The 15,003-nt window shown below is 37.0% G+C and overlaps 1 protein-coding gene across 1 annotated transcript in view; it reads left to right on the top strand.

Moving 5' to 3' along the window:
- The first annotated feature begins 653 nt into the window (after positions 1-653).
- LOC138696073 (uncharacterized) overlaps positions 654-15,003 on the top strand; it is a 15,296-nt gene continuing 946 nt past the window's right edge. Inside the window, exons 1-3 of the mRNA XM_069820598.1 lie at positions 654-1,460; positions 3,056-3,250; positions 14,742-15,003. The exon at positions 14,742-15,003 is cut by the window's right edge and continues 946 nt beyond it. Of these exons, the coding sequence (XP_069676699.1) occupies positions 1,259-1,460; positions 3,056-3,250; positions 14,742-15,003 (659 nt within the window). The 5' untranslated portion in view covers positions 654-1,258. The remainder of the gene's footprint in view (positions 1,461-3,055; positions 3,251-14,741) is intronic.

Below are 15,003 nucleotides of genomic sequence, written 5' to 3'. Positions count from 1 at the left end.
TACCAGCAGTTACAAACTGCGTACAAAGTATCAACCATAGATCTATGAGTATGTACAGATACGAAAAAAAAAAATTGGAGATCCCTTATTGCAGGCCTATAAGTTTCGCAATGTGTAGGCCTACCTGTCTTTAGTGTCAATCCAAAGTTAAGTGCACAGCACATAAAATAATCTTCACACACAATTTCTCGTCCACGTCAAATGTGAGCTCTGCTAGACAGATTTTTACTCAGGGAACCAAGATTCATGGGGCTTTCGTAGCACTAATCAAAATTATCCCATGTCTACCTGTGTGCCCTCCACTCCACACGAATATAAAAATTGAAGTTACAACTTTTTTTTTTCAAAATTCTATTAATCCTATAATTATTACTTAAATAAATTATATTCAGTTCACGACTTTTACTTAACATTTGTTTCACAACTTCTCTTATCACTACATGAATTAGTAATATTGAAGTGTTAGTTTGCTTAATCTTCATAGAAACTGAATTCATCTTGTCCTTGTTTCGCATCTAGGTATTGCGCAAACTGAAAATTAATTAATGGTATTTGTGAATTTAAAAATGATGTCGTTCTAGCAATCTTATTATTAATGCAGATAGAAAATCATGTTATTTTTTAGTAATAATGTTAATTTTACATCACTAGTATTTCAGTCACATTACTTCAATCTTAAATCATCCTTGAAGACTAATTTCTTGGTGTTATGTTCGACAAGGATCTTAGTTGAAAAATTTAAAATTATGATTTATTTAACGACGTTCGCAACTGCCAAAGTTATATCAGCGTCGCCAGTGTGCCTGAATTTTTTCCCGCAGGAGTTCTTTTGCATGCCAATAAATCTACTAACATGAGCCTGTCGCATTTAAACACACTTAAATGCCATCGACCTGGACCGGGATCGAACCCACAACCTCGAGCACAGAAGGCTTGCCCTAATATCGACTACGCTACTCAGGCCGACGGATCTTAGTTGATTTTTCACACTGATGATCTTTATAATGCTTTAGACTCAATAAGAGGGGGGCAAAGGCTAATTGGGATTTCGCGGTCTCTGATCAAGTCAAAAACCCTGATGGAACTGATATTTAACCCTTGCGGTGAATTTCGGTGAAGTCCGGAGGGCCTAATTAGTCAAATCCACTCTCCTCACCTCCACGCTGGGGCCCCCTGGGATCTTTTAAGATGCGAAAGAGAGAGTGGTGTGCGGAAAGCAGTGGGAAGCTTCCGCATTTTCCTACATCCCAAAAAAAATATGATAAAAAATGGCATGATGAGTCTTTCCCTGGTAAAAAACTCCGGACGTAAACTATCCCCCCAATCGGATGTCCGGGTGGGGGATACTGGGGAAGGACATGTCATGACGAAATCCAACGGAGAGAAGAAAAGAAGATGGACAACAAGATCGACAAGAAGATCAACTGCAACGTGTTATGTCAAGACTCCAATTCCACCAAGTAAGTTGGAAAACTTGAAGGAAGCAATGAAAAGAAACAGAGTGGATGTGATAGGAATATCAGAAGTGAGATGGGAAAATAGTGGTGAGTTGATGAGTGATGATAGGGCTCGGAAGTTGGTGAAATATCATATTTTTTCATTGATATCACAGACAATGCAGGATACAATATAAACTGGTTTCATTTCAACACGAACCAATACAGCTTACTTTTATTTTGCATTTATTTACATTTTTTGGTCTTCTATTGTTTACTGGTCTTTTTTTTAGGAAATGTTCTACTTTTTGTTGCATTATTCCCCTTCTCTTCTTTTAAAGGAACATTTTTTTACTATGTAATCGCAGTCTACATTACAGAATCTACTGCAGATTGCGTCATGCAGGAATTTGCCTTATGGTTGCTTAATTCATAATCACAAGCTTGCCCCCATTCAACGCAACAGTACAGATACTGCAGCCGCAGTATTTCATGTTTGCACTTACCGTCTCTGTGATGCAGTGAATATCATTTTGATTACTTACACACAATTACACAGATAAATTGTCGTATATTTTAATGCCTTCAAAATTAATCAACAAGAAGTACACAAACATTGCATGACATTAATGATCGACCTGCTATCTTCTTTAAAGTATCTATGTCACACAGTTCACCAAACGAATTAATTTTGTCTATTTGCAACTACTTAATTTGTTGTTGCTCAAATCAGTGAACGTATTTCTGCCACCTATTAGCAGGGTTCATTCTTGTTGAATAATAAGATTATCTAATCATTCCGGCAAACCTGGAAATATCCTTGTTTCTTTAAATATCCATGTATTTCGAAGGTATTCTTGCACATTTCCTTCTGTCTCTAGAAACATGTAGGCCTACTAGGTAAAAATCGTTTACTTCAAAGTGTTTAATACAGACAACTGAATGCTTCTTGGCGTGAAGACATTTTGGGGTAGACTAGTAGATTCTAGCCACAGAACTTATCCTTTTCAATTGGAAATTTGGAAACAGTAACATAACACTCATAGCACTTTGGTACACACGGGCACACAACATTTAGGAGCCATTTGTAAATAAAAGAATATCAATAAATTAATTTCATGTTTAATAAAAGTCCGTTATTTCAGTTCCCTGAATTAATTTTTGTTTGAGGTTATACCTATATTAGAAGTAGGCCTAACCGTTACTTAGTGTTTCATCTTTTCTGATTCCTTTACAGACTTTACTTTTATGATTCACTTAATGTTAATACTGTGGTGACGTACATGCTGTCTTGCTACTGTCCGTCCGAGTGGTTATGTGACGCGGCCGTGAAAATGGGGGAAATCACATGACACTTACTTAACAGGGCCCTTTTCTTTAAATTATTTTAAACAAATGTATAATACTACATAAATTTACAATTCCGTAATGCAAATATTTGCAGAGAAGAGCCTCACAGCTTAGCAATTAGCTCTTGCAGAGGGGACAGGAGAAACGAGGGGGGCAAACCGGGATGCACATAACCATTCGGCTGGACAGTAGCCTACCTATTTATGCTCTTCATAGTCAGCAATCAGTGTATTATGAAGATTTCAACTCAGAATTACAATGCCTTTTAGGTCAACATAAATCAACTCCACGGGAGTGGCCAAAACCCATGATGGTACACGCTGCCACACCGACCTCGAGCAGCGACCACTTGTTTGAACCCAGCAGCCAGTACGCCGAGTGGGAGGAGAACATCATGGAGGAGTGCCGGAGGAACCTGGTGAAGCTAGAGTGCAATCTTTTTCACTTCATAAAGCCATACGAAGGTACAGTAATTGTTCAAATTCTAAGTTAGTGGCGCTTTCAGCCATGCACAAGCAGAATCCGTTGATACCCAGAGTAGCACTACCAGCTAGTCGGTCGCCATTGTTATTCTATATCAAAACGCTTGGGATAGTACCATTTAAAGTAAAACTCAATTTAGATCAGTGTCAGTTGCCCTTAAAATTTAAAATATTTGATTCTGATTTAGGCTACATTCATTCCCCATGCAAATGCATGTGGCAAATAGCGTGAGCTGTAATAAAAATGGCTGAATTGTCGGCATTTCCAGCGCTAAGGATTCGGTACTCTGGATATCGACGCACTCTGTGCACAAGTTCAGAAGACTTGAATTCTTATTGGTAGCAAATAGGACAGTTATCCAGTGGTGTCATTCAGCCAGTTCACACCAGTCGCCAGATTCACTTGTTGAATTTGTCGCAATTCCTAGAACCTATTCTGAAATGTTTGAATTTAAAACAAATTAAGTTCTTGACAGAAAGGAAGAACATTAATTTAACATTTTACATGAAATTCTCTAGATTTTCAATACGACAGCAAACATAATCATATCATATTATTAAATCGTTGTTTCTTATCCAAGTGTGCAGCCAGTCAGAACAGGAATACAATATCGCCGGCCCAGCTTGAAAGGGAAACAACTCAAAATTAAAGTTTGGGAAATCTGCATTTTGAAGCGTTATGTTGCTGTGAAAAATCAAAGAATCGTTTAACATAATCCAAATTCAAATCATGTTTATAATATGCTCTAAGTTTCAAATTAGAGTTTGTATGTTTCACAGCAACATGAAGCTTTAAACTTCACTTTTCTCAAAAGTTTAAATGTTGAGTTGTTTCCCTTTTGAACTGGCCCGTCTATATCACGTTTGCGGTCTGCAATTACTTTGGGAGTCGCCTACCGATCCCCTTTCCTTTCGAGAGCTAATACTACATACACAACATGAACCATAGTTTATTATTCAAAACATAAATAGACTTTCAACTACAAAATATACCGAACTATTAAGCACATTAATAAGATACTTTATTTTCCTCTTTTAATACTCCTACAATTTTTACTCCATTTTTAATGGAATAGATTTTTTTCATTAAAAGTATTGACAATTCAGAATGCTTCATGGTCGCTGGGTCGGCAGTAGTCGGTATCATTTAAGTTGCGCTTATGTTTGAATCTAAATCCCACACAGTAATCAGGGTAGTGCAATGAAACTGAAAGCGTTCCATCAAGTCTTCTAAAGGCTGGCTGTTCAAGAACCGACTCATGCGAGGTGCGAGGCCAGTTTCGTACAAATCCACACTACACGAGCAATAGTGAGTGGTTTGTAAAGCTAAGAGGTGCGCGGTCTGAAGTGAATTGGGACCCTGTAGTTGACGTTTTCACCTTGACTGTCTCAAATTAGGCAATGCTCTGGTGGATCCTCCATCTTGCTATGCAAGAAATGTTTATCATCAGGAAGACTGTTGATGGTCATGTTTCAACCGAGCTATCCCTGGTGAGAGAACAACAGGATCCAGTCTGCAGCAGATCGCCTACCAAGGAACTTCTATCTCCTGAGAGAATACGAAATCTGCCAGAGACACATGATAACGAATCTCTCGCAGTCCAACTAGAAACTGTAAGATTAAACACGCAAAACACTTTCGATACTCTCAATAAAGTACTTAGTTATATCAAGATTCTAGATCTAGAATCTCACACAAAAGATCTAAAATAGAGAATTCTTTAATTAAAAATAAAATGTGTTTGCTAGTAGGTAACAAGGTTCTTCCAATGCCTTGACATGGCGGTGAGGGCCAAAAAACTCAAATTTCAAAAAGTAAAATTCCCACAAGTCTAATATCATGCATAAATGTATAAAATAAGCACAAAAATTTCACTAAAAATACCAGGGCTGAGAGGTTTATAATCTGTAACACAGTAAAAGAAAAAAAGTCGGAGCAGCTTTTGAAGGAGTTGGGAACTTTTGTTGGTGTTTGTGTAAAAGTTGAAGAAGAAACTGTTTCTATTCTTCATCTTCGTCAATGCCTCATTGTACTTAAGTTAACGTGATGTAACAATATGTTGTATAAGTATGTGTGCAGATTCATCTTCAGATAGAATAGTATTTCCTTTAGCTACTTATGTGGAGCATAGGGCAGCAACAAACAAGCGCCACTTTATCCTATTCCTGGCTGGGGGCATCTTGAAATATTTCAAATAATATATCGGTGTGGACAGATATTCAAAGCTAGTTAGCTGGTGCTGTTCTGTGGACTTCTCACACTTTATAATATCTGCCGTTATTGTATTGAAGATAGTAATGAAGGGAGAAAGGAAAAAAGACTCTGCGCATGTTAGAATAGCACTCCACCCACGCTGCCGCACTTCCAGGAAACATCATTTGTTTTTGAGTAAGAAACGCGTGTGTCTACCTTGTACTTATAAACGCGTGTATTTCTTGCTTTTGTTGTTTTTATTAATTAATTTCTGTATATAGTATAATGCTATTTGTGCATATAATAGTATAGTAGGTATGATAATTTATATGAGGCGATGCTCCGCCGGTGAGCGCATACATGAAGTGTCAGAAGTTTACTCACCTTCTTTGTGACGCGAGTCAAAATTTTAAATTATGAAAATAATTTTGTTATGCAAGAACATGTTGGATTGCAGTTTTCCATTATGTGTATTATTACGTCATTTAATATTTTCAAATTTTCGGTCATTAGGGGAGAGAATCGGTTGTTAAAAAATTAGAATGACACCACTGGATATATCTAGAGTTATGATGTGTTAACCTTACGACCAGAGATTTCAACGCTGACTATGAAGCTGCTGAACAAGCATGTCCATAAGCGAAAGTTTTAATATTGTAGTTTCAAATGATCATAATACACACTATTACAGTGCATCTTCACCGTGACGCCCGCGATTACCGACCGAGTGCCCGGTGAGGGCCGCGCTGCTGCCGCTTGCCAGTCGGTCGTCGCGACGTGATGGCGAACACGCACTGTATTAGGAATTCTGTACAATATAGGCCACTAGCCTATACAACCCACAAAGAGAGAAGAGCTGACTTTATTGAGAAATAGGCCTATGTAGATAAATTAACGTGGAACAACCTCAAGTGGAGTATCCATATCATGAAATAATGTTATTTAATTATTCTGTTTGTTTACAATCCCCTAGTTAGTTTCTTCTCACTAGGGGGATTGATGGTTAGTGAGGTTTAAACAGGACGCGTCAGCTACTATGGCTATTTGCGCCCTTATCTAAAATCATTCACTAAACACGAACACAATACAATAACCAGAATGCTTAAAAGAACTAAAAAGCGTTGTCACGGTTAAAACGAGGCAAACAAATGCAGTTTCAACAAGGTTAAGCATAAAAACCATAAAAGTGGGAAGTTCTCAGACCCTAAGTAGTATTTAAAAAGAAGCAACAAAACAATAAAACAAATTCCACCAGAAATAAATTGTCTGGAGCATTTATAAAATGTAAGGATGTAAAAGGTGCGAATGTCAAATTTGTTAAAATCGTATACTAAAAAATGCATCCGGATGTAAAGAGTCCGGAGGATAAGTAAAATGGGTCATTAAAAAAGTACATCACCTTGTCAAGTCCTGTATTCGATAAACCTCTCAGAACTGCACTTGTACAATTAAAATCATTTCCAAGAGTGTCACGTAGAGTCGGCCGAATTCCATACTGCCGACGGGCACGGTCGTATTTTCTACACTGTAATAAAAAATGTTCCACAGTCAGTGGAACATGGCATAGATCACACTCCGGCTGAGGCTCGCCACGTAGGAGATAGCCATGCGTCAGATGACAGTGGCCAATCCTCATCCGGGTGAGTAAAACTTCTTCTTGTCGTGACGCTCGTGTGGACGAATCCCATACGCGAACAGTATTCTTTATTCTTCGTAATTTATTTCCCTCTTGTGTAGACCATTCGCCTTCCCATTGCCACCATAACGTATGTTTCAAATAATTTTTAATATCTTGCCACCTCTCACGCCAATACACCTAGACCAGTAGCGGCCGGTGATCAAAATCCTCGGTGAGGCCAGATACAACTAGTTTAAGTGTCTCCGATAGGAAATGTTTGTTTATGATATTAATTATTATTGTTATTGCATTATTAATATCATTATTACTGTATTATTATTATTATTATTATTATTATTATTATTATTATTAGTCTATTCTTATTACTATCAATGAAAAATAATAATTTCACTCACCAAATAAGCTGTCATGCTCTGAGTTTCAGTGATTATTTCAGTGTGATGAAGCATCCCATATTATGTGTTGAAATTCCCCTTTCTTTCTTTTCTTTTTATTTTTTTCCTTCGACAGCAACAAACAAGGCCAAGAGAAGTTTATTTTGCATCACATTACCACATAACCATTTATGTTGCCCATACTAGGATGCAATAGAAACTCGCGTTTTAAGATTATGTGTCAGAAAAATTATCAGCAATGTCGTAGGTATCTCGGTAGTCTCTCTATTTATTTGAAACTTCCTTTCTTTTAGTATTATTTCTTCTCGAAAAAGGACACTCTAACAATGAATTAACTGCACCAGCATTATTTCTCTCATTTGTTTCTGTTTATATTTTCCCAAAATACATAACAACATTGACCCAGATTCACTACTGTACTACGAAGTACAATAGTAGAACACCCTCGCTTATGTCATAAACTGAGACATAAGGGGAGAGAATTAAGTGGGTTTCTGCCTGCCAAAGAGCTGGAATTTTGTTATTTATGGCCTAGTTAGGAAGACAAGTCACCACTGCTATTCCCACCGCACTCTACCCTTGAGGCCGGCCCATGGATGGACGAGAGAAACCTGACCAGGCCAGCCGAATTGTGCCTCAGCTACAACGTTTTAAGCGTAAACTCAAAGCCCGCGAAAGGACATGAAATGCATTAAGCCAGACCCGGCACGAACGATTCTGGCCTCAGGAACAAATTTTACTGCAAAACAAGTCTATATACATCACAAGCCAGAACCGGCACGAGCAATCCTGGCCTCAGGAACAAATTTTACTGCAAAACAGGTCTATATACATCACAAGCCAGACCCGGCACGAGCGATCCCGGCCTCAGGAACAAATTTTACTGCAAAACAGGTCTATATACATCACAAGCCAGACCCGGCACGAGCGATCCCGGCCTCAGGAACAAATTTTACTGCAAAACAGGTCTATATACATCAAAGTTTTTAAATACTTCTACAGCGATATATGCTTCATTCAAATAACTAATACATTATATAAAAACACAAAATTTGATTTCAGTTAAGCCAAGTGACTGAGGCCCGGCCTCACTTGCCTCAGTCAATCAGCCGCCACTGCCTCAGACCCATTTATAGCACCGTCCCTTGCTGCAGCATCCGCTGCCTCGTTTCCAGGAATGCCAACATGACCCGGAGTCCACACTACTCCAATCTCATAGTCAGAGGTTAGAAGAGTGTGGAAAAGTTCCTGGGTTCTCAACACAAGCGGAACATCAGAATTCAGACGCTGCAGGGAGTCAATGGCGCTTAGAGAGTCGGAGCAGATAAGGAATCTACCCCGGGGTTGCCTAATTAAAAACAATAAAACTCTATAAAAAGCATATAATTCTGCGGAAAAAACATTGGTGTACTGGCTCAATTTATATTTAAATATCTGTCCATTCGCAATGAAGGAACAACCAACACAATAATTTATTCGGGATCTGTCAGTAAAAACTAATGAATAATTTGGATACTGTGATAAAAGTTCACGAAAACGAAGTCTGTAAAGAAAAGCTGGTGTAAATTTTTTAAAACATCGGCTCAGACTTAGGCCTACGTCAAACATGGGACGTCGCATAGTCCACGGTGGAGTGGTGGTGTACTCCAGTGTACGAACTGTAGGCAAGCGGATGTCGAGCTCGGACAGCAGTTCTCGAAACCGCACAGACGACGGGATTTACCACTTGTTGCAGTTCATAGCAGAATGCAGCAGTTAGGTTAATTTCAGCAACAGGATGTCGAAACTCGAAAGGACTGAAGAAGCTGTCATCAAACTTATTGATGTATATATGAACCAGGAAATGTTATGGCCATACTTTGCACAGTAATATTTCGAAGTCTATTTCTGAAATGTGACAGAAGTTGTGAAACTGTCCCGATTCAATTCGACGTAAATCATGAAGGAAGTCAGTCTCCATATCGATTGCGACTTTCGTAGATGGCGTTTGTCACCATTGTCTTTTGTTTTTTAACTTTCTTTTTGTTAAACTGCCTATAATAATAACAACGGCTACACTTGCTATAATTATATCTTCGTCTGCTATTACTGCGGATAATCGGCCTTCTCTCACACTCTTCATCACTTAAGTGAAGGAACGAGCAAGGGATAAATACTTAGCTCAGTTGCCAATTCTTGATGTCATTGCCATATTATTTCATTTCTGCCACGAGCCTAAGAATTGAGGAGAAGATGGGAGTTTATGAGGATTTACCAATTCCAGGAAGAAAGTCCGTCATGTTTTGGAGCAAGGCACACCCTCACCATTATTACAATATAAAAAGCGTCACGTTCCACTACAGTGCCCCGAAATTTTCGCATGATTTACTTTTCGTGAATACTGAATGAAAAGAGTGACAAAATTTTCTCTGAAGAATTTGTAATTGCACAACTGAACAACATTGCACAACACAGCATGTCTTAGTAGTCTACTGTAGTGTAAGGTTTATTGTTACAATTGTAACTAACAAACAATGCAATTACAAGAAATGGATAAGCAATAAAGAAAACCGAGTGACTTGGCTCAGGCGGTAGTGTTTGAGACTCGTATTGGGAAGGTCCCGGGTTCAAACCCCGTGGTCAACCAATCTGATTGAGGTTTCTCATTGTTTCCTCAGTCACGAAGGCACATGCACGATTGGAAATTTACATACTATTATTAATGGCCTCCTTAATCACCAATATATAAACATTAAAACAAAATCTAAATCAGTTACATGAACATAAGCCATAAGACAAAAAAAAGAGTCAGAACAAAAGTCCACGACTTAGTGACATACCCAAAGATCCTGTACACGTGATATGACCACAGATGTTAAAGTGTCTATAGATAAACTTCACAAAAAATGCCAACTGAGAATAAGTGAAACAGAGAAAAAGAGGTTATGGGATTTTTAAGTCAGGGAGGACAACATTTAATTTCAGTTAAAATTAATAATAGGACCTCAGAATGACACGAAATTAACAGAGGAGTAAAACAGGATTGCGGTCTCTCCCTCCGGTTTATAATGCAAGTGAATAAAATTCTTCAGAAATGGAGATTCATTCACTCATTCATTCATTTATTTTATTCTATAGATCTTACATGAGCAATGAAGCTTTAAGATGTGGAACAAGTCAACATTTTACAATATTACAATTACAATTTTTACAAATTTTTATAGTTTTACAATTTAGTAATTTTCTACAATTTTTACAATTTTGTGCAATTTTTTACATTTTGGCGAGATGTAGTGAGATGAGATGAGGTCCGAGGATTCGCCAAAATATTACCCGGCATTTGCCTTTTGGTGGGGGAAACCTCGGAAAAACCCAACCAGGTAATCAGATCAAAGGGGGGTAATCAAATCAAAGGGGTTGATGCCAAGGACTCGCCATAGACCATCCTGCTTCAGTCCCACGGCTGGGGAAAACCTCGGAAGAAACCAAAGACCAAAGGGGAATCCAACCAAAGCCCGAACGCAGCTCCGGATCAGCAGCCCAGCGAGTCTGCCGACTGAGCTACATCGATGGCTCTACTAAAAATATACAATACATAGCCAATCAGATTATTAAATTTACAAACGCAAACGATCATTAATAAGTTGAGCTATATGTATAATACAAAACAAGTTAATTAAATTTAAGGCATAAACAATTCAACCAGTTGTGATATACAGAAATTGATAATACATATCATGCAAACAACTTCAAATTACAAACACAAACAATTTATCAGTAGAGCTATATAGATTACTATTCAATTTAAAGCATATACAATTCATCGGCCAAAACTATACAAATATATACAATACAAAGTAGCATACTTTCATTAAGCTATACAAATTTGTGCAATTAATATCAAGTAAATTCATTCAATTTATAATCATAAACAATTCATCAGTTGAGCTATACATATTACCATTCAATTTACAGTAGGTCTATATACAATTCATCAGTAGAGCTACACAGACTAGTAATCATTTTAAGAACATATACAATTCATCAGCCAAACTATACAAACATATACAATCAAATTAGTTCAATTTACAAACTTATTTTCGTTAAGCTATACAATTCATATGAAATAGATTAATTCAATTTATAAGCTTAAACAATTCATCAGTTGACCTATACAGTATACTATTCAATTTACAGTACATACAATTCATCAGTTATGCTAAACAAAAAAGTACAATACATAGTAAACAGATTAAGTCAATATAAAAACATATTTTAGTTGAGCTATATAAAATTGTACATGTCATTTAAGTAGAATAATTCAATTCACAAGCATAAACAATTCATCAATTGTGTAGAAGGTATGAGTATGTAGAAATTTGGTTAATTCTTTTCTGAACCTTTTCTCGTGGTTCTTCAAATCTTTAAGATAATTAGGCAGTGCGTTGAAGACTGTTATACATGAATAGCGAACTCCTTTTTTAAAACAGCTTTGACTAACAGAGGGTAGATGAAGATCTGATTTATGTCTTGTATTAAAATGATGAATGTCTTGATTAGTACTGAATTTATCTTGGTTCTTAATATACAGCATCATTAGGGAAAGAATGTATTCACAAGGTAAAGTCAAGATTTCTAAGTTTCGGAAAATATTTTTACATGAGGTCCTTTTATGCACACCGGCCATTATTCTTATAGCTTTCTTTTGTAAAACAAAAACGTGTTTAGCTTCAGACGAGTTACCCCAGAATATTAATCCATATTTCATTACAGAGTGAAAATATGCAAAGTATGACATTTTAAGTAAGTTTATATCACCAATAGTAGATAAGGATCTTAATGCATAACAGGCAGAGCTCAATTTACGAGTAATACATTCTATATGCGTTTTCCAGTTCAAGTGATTATCCAATTCTAAACCAAGAAACTTTGTGCTTATAGATTCTTTGAGATGAGTTCCATTTAATCGAATACTGTAGGAAACCTGAGCACTATTGTGTGTACTAAATTTGACTGCACTGGTTTTATCAACATTAACAAATGCGACATGGTCAGTTGCAGAAAAACGAAATTAAAATATGTTCATTGATATTTGCAGATGACCTAATTTTAATAGCATCTACAGAAAATTATTTACAATTCTCAGTACGTAATTTAAATATAATTGCAAAAAAAAATGAAATGGAAATAAATACAGAAAAAGGACAAAGCAATGGCCTTCTGGGAGCATACATTGTTCCTAGTAAAATATGTCTAGAAGGTAAAATTTTAGGAAGAGTTAATGTTTTTACATAATTATCTTGACTATATTTTGGGAATAAATAATGAGCAAACTTGTAAAGTAGGCCTACTCCAAAACTATGAAAAAAATAAACAGGGTAATGAAACCTTGCCTCCTACAGAAAAGCACTAGAATACGCCTTTAACAAATTTTGTACTCTGTTATGGTATTGAAGCATGGACATAAGGCGGATGGATGAAAGTAGAATGACAGCTAACGAAATGAGATTTATGCGGGTACCACTGCCACCGGGTACTTACCCATTTGCAGTGTGCATACATACATACATACATATACATACATACATATACGTACATACATCATACATACATACATAGATACATACACATACATATAAACATATACATACATACACACATACATATACATACATATATACATACATACATACATATATACGTACGTACGTACATACATACATACATACATACATACAGCTTGAAGACAATAGATGGACGATTCACATAAAATGGGTGAAGGCTCACATAGGGATCTACGGAAATGAACTGGCAGACGAACTCGCTAAGGAGGCAGCAAAACAAGACAATCTACAAATTATATACACGAAGATACCGAGAAAGGAAATAATACACCGCATAAAAGTAGAGAGCACAGAAAAGTGGCAACTCCAATGGAACCAGACAACAAAAGGAGCAGAAACCAAGCAGTTCTTCCCAATCATCAATGACAGATTAAAAACAAACATCAGGCCCACACCCAACTTCACTGCAATAGTCACAGGACACGGCAAAACAAGATCGTATCTCCACCGCTTCAAGATAGTAGATTCTCCAATGTGCCCCTGCAATGGAGGGAACCAGACTGTGGACCACATCTTCTACGAATGCCAAGTGATAGTGAGTGAAAGAGAGAATCTAGTGAATAGTGTTCTAAAACGGGAAAACTGGCCAGTTTCGAAAATAGATTAATAAATAACTATAGAAACAGTTTCATACAATTTGTAAATTCAATAGACTTTGAGAAACTAAATCATGTATAGATAACGAAAGGACATGTTAGGCTAGACTAAGTATTTTATAATGATTTTTAGTTAAATGTTTAGATAGGCATGTAGTGTTACCCACGAGTAACGGAGCATGCCGTTTATGTGTTCTAAATTAAAAAAAATACATACATACATACATACATACATACATACATACATACATACGTATGTACGTATGTACGTACAAACATACATACATGCATGCATACATACATACAAGAACAGCATGGTATACAAAATGGAACCATAAACACAACGACAAAGTAATGGAAGAACTCGTTCTGGAATCAGTACTCCATTTCATATAGAACTCTCAGAACTGGATGAGCCATTTGCGACGTATGAGATCCCACAGAATCCCAAAAGCTATACTTCACTACAACTCCAAGGGAAGAGATCTCTGGGGCGTCTCAAAAAGAGATGGGGAGATATTCCTCTTTATTTTGAGATCGTAATAGTTCACATGGCGTAATACTTGTATGGGTGATGATGATTAACTCAGGTAGGTAGAGGTGTTTGGGAATGATTCTTGTTGTTACCGTAGCACAATGGAACATAAGCATAGTGTATTTGTTTTGGTTTCTCCACACTCACACTGCATATGCAAGGAATTTTACGTCATCAAGTACGTACGGTTAAAATAAAAATATTACTTGCTGACAAAAAATTCAGAATATTATTTTTACAAAATATGATAATTTTGGGACTTTTTCCACAAAATACTGAAAATATGCTACATTGCATGCTCAATAGTCTATTATATACAGGAATACCTGAAATATGCAAAAATATGTACAATTAATTCTGAATATTCGTCATTACATTCGTTCAAAACATGTAAAAAATGATTTTATATGACTTGAAAATGGACAGTAAAAATATGCAGTTGCATACGAATTCTCACGCTATTATTGTGCCAGTGAATGCAATGACATGCATTTCATTTTACTTCTTGCAGTTATGGCGGAAATGTTCCAGTTGTTATCAGAAGATTGGTCAGGTATTGTATACATACCTCCCACCAAAGGTCTCAGGGTAGCCCCTCTGACATCTCCCCTTACCACTTCCCATGCCAGAACCTATACCAGCACCTCTGAAAGCACTTCTGCCAATTCCCATTCCAGCTCCCCTATTATCTCAAATACCAGCTCCCCTACTACCTCAAATAGCAGCTCCCATACAAACTTATCTGCTAGCCCCTCTGCCATCTCCCTTTCAAG

The sequence above is a fragment of the Periplaneta americana genome, chromosome 3 (genome assembly GCF_040183065.1).
Source record: "Periplaneta americana isolate PAMFEO1 chromosome 3, P.americana_PAMFEO1_priV1, whole genome shotgun sequence".
NCBI lineage: Eukaryota > Metazoa > Arthropoda > Insecta > Blattodea > Blattidae > Periplaneta > Periplaneta americana.
This window is presented reverse-complemented; position numbering and strand designations above follow the sequence as displayed.